General features: G+C 40.5%; 1 protein-coding gene across 1 annotated transcript in view; it reads left to right on the top strand.

Annotated features, from left to right (window-relative positions):
* Positions 1-3,334: 3,334 nt before the first annotated feature.
* Positions 3,335-18,639, top strand: part of sgcz (sarcoglycan zeta) — a 132,800-nt gene continuing 117,495 nt past the window's right edge. The window contains exon 1 of the mRNA XM_029508208.1: positions 3,335-3,544. Within this exon, the coding sequence (XP_029364068.1) occupies positions 3,335-3,544 (210 nt within the window). The remainder of the gene's footprint in view (positions 3,545-18,639) is intronic.

Genomic DNA, 18,639 nt, shown 5'->3' with positions numbered 1-18,639 from the left:
TCAAGTTCACCATATCCACCCGTCTGTCAATTCATCTAAATTTCACATACATTATCAGGCAGCACACGTGTGTGCCTGTTCCTACTCTCTGCCTTTATACGTGATTTCCACCAAGCCCAATCGGACTTGACACACACATCCCACATGCATTAATATTCATTAAGTTACATAATGAGAAAGGATGGCACCGCTCGTTAGCGTCCATTCCTCTGAAATGTCGCTTACCGGACACGGTTAAAAACTTCATTTTGCCTGTGGAACTGAAGCCAAATTTGAAGTTCTCACATGAGAAGCTACAGTCTTTCCCTGTGACGATATCCCCGCCCGTGGACGATACCTACTACAAAGAGCTCCGATGAACTCACTATATGATGGCAAATTTATGATTGCCTATTTGCTATAATGGATTTTGAAAGTGTGCATGAAATTGCCTTTCATCTTTTGAGCAGCTTCATATAGAGAGACTTCAAGTAGTAAGAACCCCAGTCCTCTCACCTCTCATTAGCTCTCAGTGTTTAGCTTTTGCTTGTTTTTTGGGGGGTTGTCAGGATCTCAATCACCCTTTTTCTTGCGTCGCAAGGGGACACCGTCTCAGAGTATATTATGGTGTGACCACTACGTGAATTTGGATGAATTTGATCACTGACCGTATCAACCTGCTCACGCTGACATCTGTTTTTTCAGTGATGCCGCTTGTGTGTCAACCAAATCTAAGCCACTGCGTAGTTAGAAGTAACCCCTGTTAAAAACGTGCGAAAAGGAGTTCACAAGTTTATTTTCCCAAATGTGCTACTTTCCATGTTCTTAGGATGCAGACATTTAGGCAAATTGAGATGAATTTAGCCAATAATTAATGTAGGGTACGTTGATTTTGATCCTTAAATTATGTTTTACTGACCTCTAAACGTCCCACAGCATTATGAAAACTGAAAAATCCTGCTATATACAGACAGAGATATATGAAGTCTAATTTCAAGCAGGCTCATGGAACAAATGACTGCTGGCTTTGATGAGATCATTACTGGATCACAGTGGACAGCATGTTGAAACGGTAACCATGGTGACGTGGCTCTCAGCTGTTGCTTTCATGGCTGTCAATATATTATGATGTTAATAAAGTTAGGTCACACTGTGCAAGGCCTCCAGGCTGTGGTGCACCATGGGATTGATTGATCACTCTGTTGTCAGTTCAATCTAAGAAATGCATCGGATGAGGAAAGGAGGGAGGAGGAAGGAAGTATGAGGAAAGTGGACTGACAGGGTGGAAAGTAAGAAAGCAATGACACCACTTAATAAAACGTGGACACGGGATGCGGAACAATGCGCACAGGGAGAAGGGTAGGAAGTCGGGATGTGTGAAAAGTGAGACATGGGGGAGCATAAAAGATGATGCATACAGTATTATTTCACAGTGTAACTGAAGAAGTGGCAGGATTGAGAAACAGCTACGAGCACAAACACACCCGTCCATGGATTGTCATTTGTTGATAAATGCGAGAAGAAAATGTAACTGTGGGCTCCACAGAGAATCTTCTCACATGCACAGCAAACAAAGCAGCATGCAGGTACACACACTCAGACATTGTTTCAATGATGTGGATTGCAAATACTGAGATAAAATGTTCCATAGCTGACCCAAAAAGACCCTATGCCATGGCAACGCCCTGCTATCAAGTCAATATACACACACTCGACACATGTACACAAAAAAATGAAACCAGCTGCAAATACTGCAGGAGAACTGAATCACTTCACATCATTAATCCACCCAGTTCACCCAATTTACACACATTGACCAACATTGAGCCATCTTTCCACTTTAACAAATGCCTCATATCCAAACTGTGTCCAGATCTAAATTGGTTGGATTACATTCCAAACTAAGACCTGCCAACTTTGTGTTCACAGTAGAGGTCGATTCGTCTTTCTTTTCCCCAAAAAACAGATTTAAATGTATGTTTTCATTGCCTCCTTCAATGCTGCCTCTCTCTCATTATCCATTTTTCAACAAATAAATAGCTGATAATTTGAATAATTGCTACACGTTGAATTTATGCATAGCAGTTAATGCAGCCGAATTTGTATTTTTCTGCACCTTTGGAGATAATTTGCTCGATTGCCTCTTCTTTGCATCCGAGACACAATCGAGCGTGAGCTTGTTGCATTTTCGCCCTGTTTTATAACAGTTCCCTCACAGTTTAACTCAATTAAGTTGGAAAATGGTTCCAAGAGTGCAAAGGAAACCCAACTGCGAAGTCTTCTTCAAAAGACTATTGGACTGATTATAGCTAGTTCACAAAATTATAGCTAGCTATTTTCAACTAGTTTAAGTAGCTTCTCAATATGAGTGTTGAGATCCCGAGATGCTGTAAGTCCCTCAAGATTTATATACATAATTTTATTTATTTATTTACAGGCAAGGCAAAGGTCAGTATTTTTTTCTGATGAATGCTTCTTATGGCCATCCAAGGATGGAAAATAAATGAAGTTGCTGAGGTTTAAGGTCATGCTGTTTCAGCAAGCAAAGATGCAATGTGCGTGTGGGTGTGAGTGAGAGAGAGAAAGCGAGAGGAAGAGACTGATAAAGAGAGAGAGGCGCTGAATTGAGATAGGATGTGAATTAGGGAGAGGGTGAGAGAGAAATTTTGAGGTAGAGAGGTGCAGACACTGTGAGAGAGTAAAAGAGTTAGAGATAGCAGAGATAGTAGTTCCTTGCAGCCGATGTCCATATCTCTTGTTGCCAGTGACTCCTCCTGCTCCACTACAACTAATGGACTCTGTCCTCCTCTGCCGTCTTATCTGCCCCCCCCCCCCCTCACTCCCTTTCTGTCTCTCTTTCCATCATCTCTTTCTAACTCTTACTACCTGATGGTGTGCTATCTCGCTACGTCACAGCTCTGCCTCTATCTTACCGTTATCGTGCTTTGGTCGTTCTCTTGCCACTCACTCCCGTTCTTTCAGTCTCAGTTTCCTTAGATCTATTATGCTTCACCTCTATCGTCCTCAATTCAGTCCACTCATTTTCTGCGTCTCCCCTTTATCTTTAACCCTTTAGTATTGTTTCCATCCTTCCCTCCAGCGCGACCTCTGTGTATTATCTTTGTCTGTGCTGCACTGATGGAAAAAAAAAGGAGTCATAAACATGCAGAGCTCAATTCTTCCTCTGTTTCTCCTTCAAAATCTAATTTTGAAAGGATACATTTCATATCCAATATTCTCTCAAAATGGATTGTCACTGTTGAAGAGATGAGTTGATCAACATCAGTTTTGAGCTGAAAGAGCTCATTAAAATTTGCGATCTTAACACATATCATCATATTTCTCTTTCTCTCAGATGACCCAGGAGCAATATATCCTTGCAGCACAGGCCAACCCGCTTCACCAGCGGGGGGCGTCGGTGTGCGGTGCCCAGGTTTACCCGGCGGTGGGAATCTACGGCTGGAGGAAGAGATGCCTGTACTTTTTCATCCTGCTGCTTCTTGTGACCATGATTGTCAACCTGGCACTGACCATCTGGATCCTCAAAGTCATGAACTTCACCCCGGTAAGAGCCGTCTGTGTGCATGCATCATTAAAACGCCAGGATGTTATATGGTCTCAGTTTTATGTAAAAGATCCTGTAGGAGATCGAGAGAGTTTAAAAGGTTTGCTGTTATGTAGTGGGACATTAAAGTGATATAAAAATGAACAGGATTGTGTGAGTATGAGTAAGTGTGTGTGTGTGTGTGTGTGTGTGTAGGCCCCTGTGAATGTGTGCTCTAATTCAATCAATGTATCGAGGAGGATTTTGCCCCTTCAGTTATAATTATATCAAACTAATGCTGTCCACTCTCTCTGACTTTGGTTTCATATTAAATGTACAGTGTTGAAATAACACTATATGATCACTTAACTTAGATGTTGCTCTGGAGGGAAATGCCAGAGGCCATATTTTGTTCTTCAGTTTGATGATCTTGGTTAAGACTGAACATAAAATATTTCTGCAGCGGTCACATCATCACACCGTGAAACACTGAGATTCGCTGAATCATTGCAAATATTGAAAACTCATCGACTTTATGCTCATATTTACCTCTGGTTTTTAACGTGTATTGCTCGTTTTAACTGTATTGTTAGCTTTTAATTTTATTCCTGTCCTTTGGGTTGTTATTCTTTTCTGTATGTTCTTTCTTTTACTTTTTTGTTTGTTTTTTTTTAATTGCTCTTGATGTCCAGGTTGTCTTGCTTTTTTATGTGAGCACCTTTTATTGGAAGCACTTTGAGGAAATATATTGTGATTTGGAAAAGAAGCATTACCATTCACTGCAGGTGGGGCGCTGGTGCAATAGTGGGCAGAGCATGTGCTCCATAAACAGGATGCTACAAGGTCCTTGTTGGTGATACAGGTTCGATTCCAGCAAGTGTCATTTCCCTCTCTGTCCCCCACTTCCTGTCACTCTTTAAGCTATCCCATCCAATAAAGGCCAAAACATATGTATGAATGTTTGTTATTGGCAGCATGGCGGCATTGTGGTTACTGCTGTTGCCTCACAGCAGGAAGGTTGTAGGTCTAATTCCCGGCCTGGGGCCTTTCTGTGCGGAGTTTGCATGTTCTCCCTTTGCATGTCTCCCATTCCTCCCATCGTCCAAAGACATTTGGGTTAACCGGTGACTCTAAAGTGTCCGTAGGTCTGAGTGTGAGTGGTTGTTGGTCTCTGCCTGTCTCTGTGTGTCGGCCCTGTGATGGACTGGTAACTTGTCCAGGGTGCACCCCGACCTCACCCAGTGTGAGCTGGGATTGGCTCCGGCAACCTCCCGGAATTGATGAGTGGTAGATTAATGAATGAATGTTTGTTTTAAACTGGAAAAGGGTTCCAATTGAAAAAAAGCCTGCACACGAGTACAAAATAGTAAAGCAGAGGGTTAAAAAAAAGGGTAAAAAGTAGCAAAATTCACAGGAGCCAGCGGGTGTCTGCCTCTGCATGTGTCCGCATGGCTATTTTCCACTCAGTGTTTCTCAGCACGTAATGCATGCGTTACGGCACCCATACATCCAATACTCCACATTGCCTCAGGGCTCAAGAAACTACACTGTGACAGTATATATGCAAACGAGGCAGAATATGACCCCTCCAAACCTGGTAAAGCCTTCACAAGTCATGCCTTATGTCTCAATAAGCAACTTCAGAATGGAAAAGTGTGGAAAAGGGGGGGAATAAAGAATGAGCCCGAGGGAAGGCAGCCAATACTAAGCATAAAAGTGCAGAGGATATATCATAGGCTGTATACTGTGCGTGTTAAAAAAAAAAAAAAAAGAGACAGTTTGAAAGATCAACAGATTTGAGTTGCGGAGGCAGGCGGGGGGGTGGAAGCTGAAACGCAGTTCTATTGTAATTGAAGCAGTTTGATGGGAGCTACAATAAGGGAGGCCCATGCAATTTTGGTATGTCATTGGAGGGTCCCTGATCACTATCAGCGCCTGGAAAGCTTGATAGATACAGAAATTGATATTTCAAATTTATGTCACTATTGATACACAGGATATAGAGACACATTACTGTCCCTAAAACATTGTATGTTGATATCCTGCTATTTATGCAGTGTAGTGAAATCTAAGGCTGTGGAGGTCAGTATAACAGACATGCAGAGGACGCAGTGATGCTGGACTGATCTCAAACCAAAACTAGCCAAAGTGGATGCAAAATCAGGATCTCCAATATGTGAAACCCCGACACGCATTTATTTACTCCATATTTAATCCACAGTGAGTGTTTTTAGCTTTTACCTGCTGCTAGACTGTGCATTGTCAAAGTTTGCATCCCTTTATCTTAAAACTAGATGTGCAGAGAAAGACTGAGCATGTTGGGATTGTTATAGAGGCTTTTAAGAAGGAGGGATGTGGGGTGACAACGATGGGTGGTAGATGGTGATGAATGGAGAAAAGTAGCATAAGGTTGAGTCAGGTTGATGAAGTATGTGTCCGCATGTGCTTTAAATATAGCGTGTGAACATCCACTCTTAGCTTCTCCTGCCCGTCCTCTGCTGCCTCGAAGACATCCGAGACGTGACCGGAAGTCAGTGGATGATGACGCATCCATCCTGGGCCTAGATGTGTGTGCCGTGTGTGTAGTGTGTGAGATTTTATCAAGATGGCATTCAGATAAAATGCCTTCCAGCTGAGAGGGTGGTCTATTTTACTGTACCTCTGCATTCGTTTAGTTAAAAATTCACATGGTCAAATCTCAAGCACTGAAAGTCAGGTGGGAATAAAGTGCAATGTGCGTCTGTGAGGAAATAATGCGGGAAAAGAACCACGATGTACAACGATTCTTAAGGGACCAAGCAGGACACACCACACCTGAACTCAACAATAATCTTGAGCCTCATTAGACTTCAAAATTGTGTGGGGAGGGGGGGGGGGGCGCATTCCATGGAAATGCTTTTTGACATATGTGAAAAAGCATACTTTGTGAACAAACTAAAAGCACGCTTGGCTTGCACCCTATTTCACCCTTTAGCAGAGGCAACTTCTCACAGGCACGCCGGCTGACATTAGCTTGCTGAAATGGACATTTTATACAAAGTTCCCTCAGTTGCAAGATGTCTGAGGGCTTCTTACACATACTGTCTGTTTCAAATCCCCTCACGCCATTTTGACTGGGCTCTTCCTTAACCTTGCATTTCTTCTTGCAGAATCTATCATTAGTGGTTTCAAACCCAACCTACAGACAGATGGCCTAACATCAGGTTTTGAGCACTCTTTGATATAATGCTGAATTCACAGGTGAATTAATGACTGTGAGCCGCTGAGTCCCCCCAAGGCAGTCAAGCAGCAAAACCATCATTTCCACCACCATGCTTCAGAGTTGGCATTAGGTTCATAGCCTGATAAGAGATTTCTGTGGCACATTATTGCAGAAAAACCTGGTCTTTGCCTCATTGGTGAAGTGGTTGTGCTTAAATCTTGTTTTTTTCATCCGTTTCTGGTTTGCTTGCTCACGTAAATATATTGGAATAAAAGTCAACTCTTTCCATGGGTACTTATTTTTTCTTATGACTGTCTCTTTTCAAAAGAAACTCGCACCATTTGTTGGCAGGCAACATTAGATGGTGTATACACGGTATTTGAGAGAAATAATATCCCATCATCCCTTTCATAAATTCTTGAAGTTAATATAATGGTCAGGAAACAACATACAATGCACCTTCTGTCATATATTAAACTGACGCAAGTGGTCATTTAAGCTGAGATTCATTGTCGCAAACAAGGACTGACAATTCAACAGAATATATGACCCAGCGTTGGCGGCCGTGCTTGTTAAAGCAGCTTCACTTCTCCACACACACACACACACACACACACACACACACACACACACACACACACACGTACGCACGCACACGCATACTGATATTTAGAAGAACCTTCATCAAAAATGTCACAGCAGCTGTATTAGCATTTCAAAGAATGTTTACAGCTGTGTATGACTGCTGTAAAAGAGAACCTGGGAGAAAAGAAGAAAAAAAAAAAGATCACAAGAGTTAGAGTCGTGCTGTTCGCTTACACACTGCTGTTTCCACCAGTGCCGCACTGATAGAGGCAGTGTAGTCATAACACATCTGCAGGAGCATCATTGGAAGGTGGGTAAGAAATTATCACACAAACAGAAGTTATGTTCGGGCATTTGACATGTAGTGCTGGTCTATATGGCAATCCATAAAAGGATGTTGTTGTTTTTTTTTTTTTTTTTTTTTTTTATAAAAACCCGAGACGCAGCAGGAAGAAAGAATGTAGCACAATGCATGTTTGACTGAGGGATTTGGAACGATAATAACAGGACAGATAAAAAGACAAATGATAATACAACACACATTAGAGGAAGAAGAATAATAAGGAGAAGAAGAAGAGAACTGATAAAATGTTATCAGTGGGTGTTGAGCGGGATTATAGGGGCAGAGTATGGTTTTCAATCACCGATCCAGACACTCCGAGCCAAAAAAAAAAAAAATCCTGCAGGTGGCAACAGGAGAAGATATGACGGAGTGCTTAACTCCAGTAGAGCAAAGAAACTGAGTTAGAAACATGTATTCAAGGGGCGTGGATGTGTACAGATGAAGAGGGAGGAGTTAGAAGTCCCACTGGCAGTCTGGGCCTCATAGCAGGACGATTCAAGGCAGGCCTGCACCAGCGCTAACAACAAGATTTATCGAAGAGGAAAGTTTTAAATCTGACTTTAACTGTGTGTTCTCCCAAGGTCCAAACTAAAGACGGATTCCACAGGAGCCGAGCCTGAGTGTTCTAGGCACTGCTTCACTTCCCTTTCTGCTTGTGGAGACTCGAAGAAGCGCAAGTGAGTCTGCATTGCGTGCAGTGAACGCAGCACTCTGGCTGCTGACATTAAAAAAAACGTACAGATTGGACAGATCTGTGTGGGAAGACAAGAAAATATGAAGGACTTACTGTTGTACTTCAAAGAAAAGAAGCCAATTTTACTTTTATTTAGGATCGTACAATTATAAATAGTCCACAATCTCTCCTCATTCAGAAAACTGCTAGAGGAACACGGCACCGTGTATCGGATGACATGAACTACCGACCAATGATAATTGTTGAATCCCTGTGTACTGTGCCCTGCCTGCCACTCATTACCGCTGTCTTCTTGAGTGTTTGCTCACATAACATAACACGTCGCGCAAAGCCAGTTGGGTAACTGGGCTCTTTTTCTTTTCCTGAATCATCAGGCCTCTGAGTTGTTGAGAGCCAGGGCCAGAGCTGTTGTGTTTTCAAAGATGACCTGATTAGATTTCAGCGGTCAGAGGCCACCGTTTCTTCACTTTCTTGTGAATGGCTTATTTCGAGAACGGCCGGCGAAAATTACACTACATCTGATAGAATACTTGATCGAATTTCAGGCGTTCCGCGGGACTCAAGGCTGAAACGAATGTGGTGGTCAAAGGTCATTTTTATTTTATTTAAACTTTATTTTACCAGGCAGATGCTCAAGATCCCTTTTACGAGCACGTCCTGGCCAGTTTGACAGCACGGACAGGAAAAAAAGGGGAATCACACGAGACAACACATTACACAGCATAACAATATTAAAACAAAGAAGAATTACCAGTATGTTAAAGTATGCTTATCATGCAGCAAAGCACCTGCGCAATCCCATGATGGCCATGACCCCTGAAAATTGCTTATACATCACAATTTCATCCACAGTAGATACATTGAAACAAAAATACCTCATGGTATTAAATGCGTTATGACTTTCAAATGGTCGAAGACACTGCGACATAATTTTTTTTGTGCAAAAAACACCTCAGGCCATTATTCAGCATTCAGGAAAGGGAGATATTGTTTCTAATTCTTGGCAGTGTTATGTTGCTATCAGTGAAGAAGCTGTTTTAATCTGTGTCACCGGGCATCAGAGGATGTTTGTATTTTAAACTCTGTTGTTGCTTTGTTGCATCTTCACCTCTCTGTTTTGTGGAGAAACAAGCTGCTTTCAGTCTTCTTTGTAACATTAAAGATAAAAAATCTGTCACACATGCAAAGCCGCAAAACTAAATTTCCCTCCTTCATAATTCAAATATGACTAACGGGACTTGCTTCTGTAATGGCGCCATGACTGTCATTTCAATGGGCACCATTCAAATCACGTCTGGCCGGCTGCAGCATAATGAAGGCTTTTCTCAAACTTTTTGTTTTGTTTGGCATTGCAGAATGCAATCCTCATTGTGACTGTGTGAGGAGAAAGGAGATTTGCTTTTGAAGAGATGGCAGTGAATTGGAGGAGGGACTGCTGGGGATACGAGTTTACATTTGTTTGTGTGTGTGTGTGTGTGTGCGTGTGTGTGACAAAGAGAGGGACTGTGAAACAGACTATGTGTGTGTGCCCCTGTGTGCCAGCAACTGTGTGTGTTCCTCTGATTTTTGGGCTTTCACTGGAGAGAAATTCAATTTAACTTGTCACTCACCAATCAGTCTGCCTAGTTCCTGGTCTTGACTGGACTATGGTGTGTGTGTGTGTGTGTGTGTGTGTGTGTGTGTGTCATATCAATGCCTGCTTAGTCCACAATCTCTCTTCATAACATAGTTTGTAGTGTGCTGTTCAGCATTGTGATCACTTATGATATGTGCATACATTTTCCTCTTGCCCACTGAAGTCATAAGCCATATGTGATTCATCAACATTCAGAATTGCATTTACACCCCAATGAATTCCTCCTCCACAAACACAATATTGCTGTCAAGCTTTCCTCAGGGCTTATGGTAAAAAGGAGAAACGAACAAAGAAGTAAGATTTGCTTAAATATACAGAAACTGAAATATGATGGAAGAACAACAAACACATTAAAAGCAGCCTCTAATTTGTTTCAGGATTCTCTTAAATGGGTGGCGCTGGTAAACTTTTACTAGCAAATGAGCTTCCTTTTTGTATTCCCCTTCTTTTCTTAAGTTCCTGATTGACTACCAATCAGTGGGGGCATAAAATAAAACTTTATTCTTGCAGCCCTTCTGGATCAGGGTTACAGGGACAGTAAAACAACAATGGGAAAATCAATAAAAATGACAAACATTAATTACTAGTGATGTTATGGCTGCATAAAATAGAGTTGCAACAGAGAAATACAACAAGAATAAAACAGCCGCAAACAAATTTAGCCGACTAGTGGCTCATAAAAAAAAAAAAAAAAACAACAAAGAAAAAGAAAACAAACATTGGCAAGAGACAGACACCGGCAGTGTTCAGGACTATAGATCAGTGTTTTTAGAGCAGGGAGCGAAGCTTCAAGTCAGCATAAATGGCGCTAAATGATCAAAACAAGTTTGACTTTTGGAACATATAAGATTTGTTCAAAACACATTTTAAGTGGTTAATAGTCTTAACCTCACACACCAGATAAGCAGGATTCATTCTCTTATTCTCTCTGGGGAAAAAAGTAAGGATAATTTTTAATATTAGATGTTTATTGTTCTATTTTTTGGGGGGTGTTTTTAATTAAACGCTTCAACAAAAAGCTGTCCTAACTATTCACCTCTCCAAATGCCAACCCCAACTCCAAAATGCCTCTATCAGCTCAGTATTCACAGAGCCTTGAATGTCTTTTTATTTTGTTTTGCCTTCATGCGCGATTTTTTCTTTCCATCTTAAAGTTTAATTGTATATTATATGTAAACACAACATCAGAATACATAATGATAGCATGCGTTCATAATTCAAAGCACTGTCTTTTCACACTATCATTGCAATGTCTCTTATCATCATTTAAGCAAGATTTTTGCTTATTTGTTGCGGGTAGATTCTCCTTCAACTCTACGGACTTGAACTGACAAGGTAATACAAAGTTTTAATTTTGCTCTGAGACAAAATGTAGATTTGATGACATGTAATGCCATAGGTGAGATTAAGTGCAAACAAAGATTCAGGCCTCTGTATATAGAACTCACTCTCTACCGTTTACCGCCAATCATTTCAATTTGTCATTTTCTGCAGGCAAATAACGAAAAAGGTGTGTTATCACTATTAGGAGACGGAGTGCTCTTTGCTGTCACTGCTGGAACTGTGGTTTACGCTGATGAGATGTGTATGTTGTTCATGTCTTACCTTGTGTATTGTAGCTTTGAGTTTGTTTTTTTTTTATTATTATTATAATTATTATTAAATCTCAACATATGGTGTTGTGGAGAGAAAAGAAAACAGACACTTCAGTGAAGGAGGTAAACAGGGAGGATGGTGAATGATACATGGAAGAAGCCAGATAGGAACTGTGGCATGCGTGTACGTCTGTGTGTGTGTGTGTGTGTGTGTGTGTGTGTGTGTGTGTGTGTGTGTGTGTGTGTGTGTGTGTGTGTGTGTGTGTGTGTGTGTGTTTGTGTGAGAGAATAGGGCATCCCATCATCCACGCTTAGCTTCTCCTTCCTGTCCTCTGCCTCTGAGGTCCTTAGGGATTTGGTTAGGTGTCTGTTTCACTGCTTCATAGAGTGGAAGTTGGGAGATGATGAGCTGGCAGAGACGGGCAGTGTGGAGTTTGATGTGTCACAGTGTGAGTATTCACCAAGATACAGTCACCTTCACGACCCCCTATATATATATATATGAATAAGACAACACATCACTGAACTGAATCTGACATCTGCCCTTCACAAATGTAATATCAAGATGAATTCATCCATCCTGTTGAAAGCTTGAATTTGCTCATTATTCCATGTACAGTAAAGCAAGTGACCACATCAACGTTACTAATTATCTCTTATTGGGAAATATGCATCCACCACCATGTACGTAGTTGTGAGGTCACCGATTAAAGTGAGTATAATGGGAAACAGCTGCAAAAAGAAAAACACGCTGCTGTACGTCAAGCGCTTATAAGTGTCTTTTAAGTGTAATTAAAAAGTGATGAAACTGCAATTCCATGCATGCATTAAAGGTTACTAGTTACTAGAGTTCATTCAATGCGTGGGTTAGGGTTGTGAACATTAGGTGTGTGTGTGTGTGTGCACGCGCGCGCGAAAGGTTAAAATGTGCTGTTGAACATAGTATGAACCCCCAACACCTAGACCTGCCACCATCATTATGGCTTTTCAGACCAGCAACGGATATTTTATCACGCATGCATACACACACACACACACACACACACACACACACATAATGGAGAGGGGTTAATGTAACATATCCATCTGACTTAAAATGCTGACACACCTGATGTTAATCGCTTGAATAGTCAGTACACACACGCACGCACGCACGCACGCACAGAGAAAGACTTAGAGGAAAGACAGTAACAGGTTTGGTCTTGAGGCGGCATAATGAATGGGAGAGTGTCCACCACGTAACAAAACAAAATGTGTGTAATAAGATGAAGCCTTGATTATCAAGAAATCTACTGTCCAATCCAATGAATCCTTGGTTAGAATTGATATTCTTTTCATACTCATAACAACGATATTAATGCGCTGTGATGGATTGTCTGACGAGCTGGTACATCTGAACGTAGATCAATGTCATACAACCACACGTGTTTACTTGTTCCTATAAGCTAGCTGATTGATTGCTTCTGAAGAACGATGACCTCGTAGGACGGATGGGGGCACTGAATTTGCACCGATTTCCCGATGACCCTTCACTGAGCTCAGTTCATTTCTCTTTGCTTCCTGTTGGCTAATATAATTGAATTTGCCTGACAGGTTGAATACATGAGTCGCTCCGCAGTTTGGTCAGGATGACGTGAGCCCTGATGTGATGTAACCCTTCTCTCATCACTTTGTTGGAGCCAGGGAAAACTCCATGTAGCAAATGCATTGAATGATTTTTTTTTATTTTTTTTTAATTACATAGGTTAAGAAAAAAAAAAAAAATTTGGGCACTGAGATTTTAGGTTCCAAATCTATCCCTAAATTATAAATAGATAACTATTATTGCTTGTGAAATGCATGACAGTAGAAGAGAAAAGAAGGGTTTGTATTTATGTGTTGACTAATTAATGATCTGTGAGAAATTCAGACCAATAAAAGTGTTTTAACAAAATGATGTTGTGAAAAACTGGAGAAAAAGAAGGAATCTCTCGGGGATCACCACTTTAAATCTGTCATCTGTTAAATCAAACAGAGCTCTCTTTATAGTCAGCAACATTTTCAGCTGAAACTCATGCAAAGACGCAAGTATTTTGACATTAAATCACTGTGATGTGTATTTTTATGCATCAACTCGCACGCACTCTGTGTGTGTGTGTGTGTCAACAAAGTAGTGTGCGGTAGTGACAACTAAATCTGAATCAGTCAGCACTTTAGCCCTATTATTTCCAGCAGCAATATGTCAAACAATGATAAATATAGAGCCCACATGCACAACGTAACACAACACACAACAGTCGATTACCTGCCTGTATGGAGAGCACTTTGAGCTCACTGTGTATGTACGTGTGTGTCTGTCTGTCTGTGTGTGTGTGTGTGTGTGTGTGTATGCGTGATGGCAAAATATCCATCAGTCAGCAGTTTTAGCCTTGTTATCCCTGCTGGCATTCTATCAAAGAGATAAACAATGATAAATAATAAAGACACCTTGTGTAACTGGCGTGTGTGTGTTCTGGAAGCACAGATTGGATACTGTATGTGTTTAGCCAAATGGAAAATTGAGTGTCTTTTGGGATACTCACTTGTGTGTGTTGGATCATGTACAAAGCCAAAGGTTTCATGAGCCCCCCCATAAGCAAAAAGGAAACTTAAATCGCTCCCACTATAATCCCCAGCGTGTGGGAACCGTCTTAGCATGGTTCCTCAGATTTACAGTGTATATTTACATTTCTTGCATAATTCTCTGTTCATTATAGATATCACATATCCGCTGTATGCTGGCTGCTTTTGAAATAAAAACGCCATTTGCTCGAGCCAGCACAGCATGCACGGGGCAGTCACGCATAAGAGCAGAAAAGTGGGTGCAATGATCTTTTACTGAACTTCTTTCTTGTACAGGCACTCTTTCTCCATTCAGTCAGATATGGATAGTAACTGCAGTGAAGGCCAGGGATATCTGAACACACTGCTACACACGCTGAAATAACACAGAATAGTTACACGCACAAACTTACAGTAATTTGAGGTGCGGTTGTGCGAATGTGGCGCCAGTGACACACTCGGTGTTAAAGGGTTAAACTTATAGAACGGGAAGCTCAAATCAAGCAATCTGACTGGTTCATAAGTTTTCCATATAAAAGAAGAACAGCGTGGCAAGAAAAACAAGTGAGCTTTGTAATGATGTTGGAAAGCTAAACTAAAAAGCAAGATGACAACAAACAGAGCAACAAATGAGGGCAATTGCTTTTTTTTTTTTTGGATGAAATAAGTGTGGCAGTCGCACACTGCCATGCACCGTGTCCAGCAGGTTAGCAAACTGTAAACAATACAATGTGTGACGTGGTTATGTGTTGTGATCAAAGCATCATCACAGTAAAAACAACCCTTCGTCTGCCCCGGCAGATGGTGGAAGTTAAATAGTTGGTCCTGGCTGTCAAAACCTAAAGTCAATATCTAGACTTGGCCTTGTCAGACATTTGGGTTTAATTCTGGTTTAACTCTGGTTTAACTCTGGGAACCAGGCTTAACAGATGCTAACATGTTTCACATGGACATGTAAGGGGAAGTGCTAGCTGCCCAATGAAACGACTCCATGATTCCATCTCTACAGCAAACTCTCTCACGATTAGTCCGCTCCAGCCACATATAGCGGACGTGACGATCAACCCCCGAGGTGTCGGAGTGAAAAAGCCCCACTGAAGCAACGTTGTTCTGTTCTTCGTCTTCACAGATCCAACGTATTCCACAAAGAGTTAAAAGATGCATTCTCTGTTCACTTGTAAATTAAACGATTTCTGGAGGATTAAACTTTAAAACCCCCCCGTTGGGAACTTGGATCGTTGCAGTGGCAAGTAAGATACAGCAACTGAAAAGACCAGACTATAAATAAAATAGAGCAAATGAGGTGATATTAAACATAACAAAGCAGACAATTACAGCTCTGCAACCTAATCAGCCCAGTCATGCATAATGATACTATATGAATTTTAACCTGTGGCGCGACCCAGGATGAGCAGATGAAGATGGATGGAGGAATTTGAATGTGGTCACAACACACAAGGGTGAGGATGAACATATTAGGGCTGAAATGATTCCTCGAGTAATTTGAGTACCTCAATTACAAAAAAAATTATTGAGGAATTTCCTCTGCCTTGAGGAATCGTTGATTTTTTTTTTTTTTTCAATAATTTTTGCAGAGCATACTTTTAATGCGGCACAATGCGCTGGCGTCATGCACGCAAAGGGAGAAGAAGAAGGGGACAGACATGTTTGGTTTTAGCAGCGGGAAGATGGAGGAAAGACGTGACAATCACAACAAAGTTCAAACTAATTGTTCATTATTAAGTGAAATGTCTCATTTTCTCATGTATATTTATAATTGCTCTTTAACTAAACAAAAATAGGTTCTTTTCCGATTACTCGATTAATCGATGGAATTTTCAGTAGAACGCTCGATTACCAAAACATTCGATAGCTGCAGCCTAAGAACATGTATACATAGATAGCAAACCAAAAACTAAAACATCAGCATCAGAAATGATCCCAATATGGTGCAAAGAGTTGGAAGCAGATCCTTAAATATTCATGAATCAATATGAACTGAACGATGAAAGAATTCAGCAGCAGTAATAGACCAAGTTAATGTTATAAATCACTGATGTTTCACTGTAATAGTTTCCATCCCATTCATGGGATAGCTTGCATGATTAAAAAAAAAAAGAATAAATGCTAATGGCGGTGTATGACTAGCTCATGGTCCTACTCTGACCATTTTCAGTGTCATATAACGGCACTTACTGACACAGGCTATTACAGCAGAAACATTGACGCTTGGTCTCATCTCGAGTAGCAGATTTTTATTTTATTTTTTAGCTCTGGTGAATGTGGAATATTAGCCAGGGATTGAATTTTGCTGCGGGATTGCAAGAATTGTGCATATTTCATTTGTATCCCAAAAATGAAGTAGCCATAAAGCTTGACTTTCCCCTCAGGGAATTACTGTGGTGTTATACTGATTTTTTTTTTTTTTTTTTCAATCAATGCAATATCAAAAATAGTATTGAGTATCCAAAAGTTTCCACAGTACCAGTGCTGAGTTTAAAGTTTTAGTATCACGTTCAACACACACACACACACGTGTATAAATATATAAGGCAACAAAAAATGCTAAATTCAAAATCAAGATACCATACGTGTTGAAACTCGTTTCAAATCATTTACATCTGTTAAAAATTATTTCATAATCTTTTATAGTCCTAACTTGTGGTGTAGAAATCTGTTCCTAAATACTGTAAACTGGTACTTCTTAGTGCTAAACCTCTAGAAAAGTAGTTTAAACTTTCAAATGGATTGTTATTTATTTTTAGCTGCAGTTTTTTATGTTTTTTTTTACTTTTGTGCCCTGATATTTTGGCACATGTACAGAGGGACTGAGATCCCTCTGTATATTACTGAAATCAATAAAGTTATTAACATATGTGGAGGTTTTATACTTTTATATTTCTCTGATGTCTAACCCCGTACTATTTTTTATTCATGCTGTCCTTTTATTTCTTTTTTGGCTCCTGTGTCGTAAGGGGAGTTATGGCAATAATGATGTTCCAGCTTTTGGTGTACTTTGAACTTATTTCAAGAAAGTAAGAGCTTTTGATACATTGATACACGAAGGCCAAATCGAAAATGGGAGGACTGAAGTAACCAATTGTACCCAGCAGGGCTGTTTGTCAGGGGAAATGTTCTCCTTCAAGATGCCTGTGTCATATTTTAAAGGGCACTTATATTTAAAAGCACGCTATTAGAAGAAGCTGTTCCGTAACCTTTTTCAGTGTATTTTAAATTTATAAAAGTGTGTATGCTGTTGAGCAGAGACTGTGATTGAGAGACATGTAGTTACAGAAATACTTACTCTATTTCTTGATTGATGCCTAAAGAGGAAATTCAAAGTTATTGAGACAATGAAATTAAACCTAAGTATTATGAAGCTGAAGGTTTGAATACAGAAATAAATTAAGTAAATTACAGTTGTAGATTGCATTTATTGGCCAGGATTTGTACTACTGCATTTGCGGTAACATCACTGTTGGCTCATTCCTTAACCAATCTACAATCTGTATTTTTCTTCACTTTAACCATGATGAAATGTATTCGTCATATTCACCAGAACAAAAAAAAAAGAACAAGATCTTCGTGGATTTTCAAGGGAAGAAACTGCAATTTAATTTATTATATACACCAGCTTGGTAAGCAGGATACTGGGGTTCGATTCCCCAACAAGGAACCCTAACAAGGCGCCCACTAGGAGTACTCATGTGAAGGTCCCAAACCCAGATTAATGGGAGGGTTGCATCAGGAAGGGCATCCAATGTAAAACTGGAGCAGATCAAAAAAACTAATTAAACATGCTAGTCGAAGGAAGATGACTTGCTGTGGCAACACCAAATAGGGAAATGTCAAAACAGACACAAATGTTTAAATTTTAAATACACCAATAGCAGACAATATGAATCCAAAACTGAGTTCAAGCAGTGCTGGGGCCTCATTTATAAAGCTTGTGTACGCACAAAACCGTACCTAAAAGTCACGTACGTCATTTCTACGCAAAGGTTGTGATCTATTAAAAAAAAAAAAATACAGACTTTATGTAAAATGTGCGCTGACCAATGCATATGCACATTTTGGAGGAAAAGGGGAATTGCCTAGCATGTGTAGCATAACAGAATATTTTCCTGTGATACTGCGAACATATAATGAAATGCCATTAACAACCGTTATACTTTCCTGTTCTCAGTTCGTCTACTTGACGTTTTTCATAACAAACCAAGCATAAAGAAAATGGTTATGCTCACACACATCAGTCTAAAGAATATTCTTTGTGGTGGGGGTTAGAACGAACTGATTATCTGATTGTTGTGAATCTATAAATACAGCGGAGAGCCTGGTGCGTAATGCTGTACCATGGCACCGCTGGACGACTGTGCCAATGGCCATTTTAGATTCCCTAAAGCTATGCTCTTGGATCTATGTACTAAACTGGGTCCAGCATCAGAGAGGGCAACGTGCCGAAACCACGCCATCCCGGTGCA

Source organism: Echeneis naucrates, chromosome 1 (genome assembly GCF_900963305.1).
Source record: "Echeneis naucrates chromosome 1, fEcheNa1.1, whole genome shotgun sequence".
Classification (NCBI taxonomy): domain Eukaryota; kingdom Metazoa; phylum Chordata; class Actinopteri; order Carangiformes; family Echeneidae; genus Echeneis; species Echeneis naucrates.
This window is presented reverse-complemented; position numbering and strand designations above follow the sequence as displayed.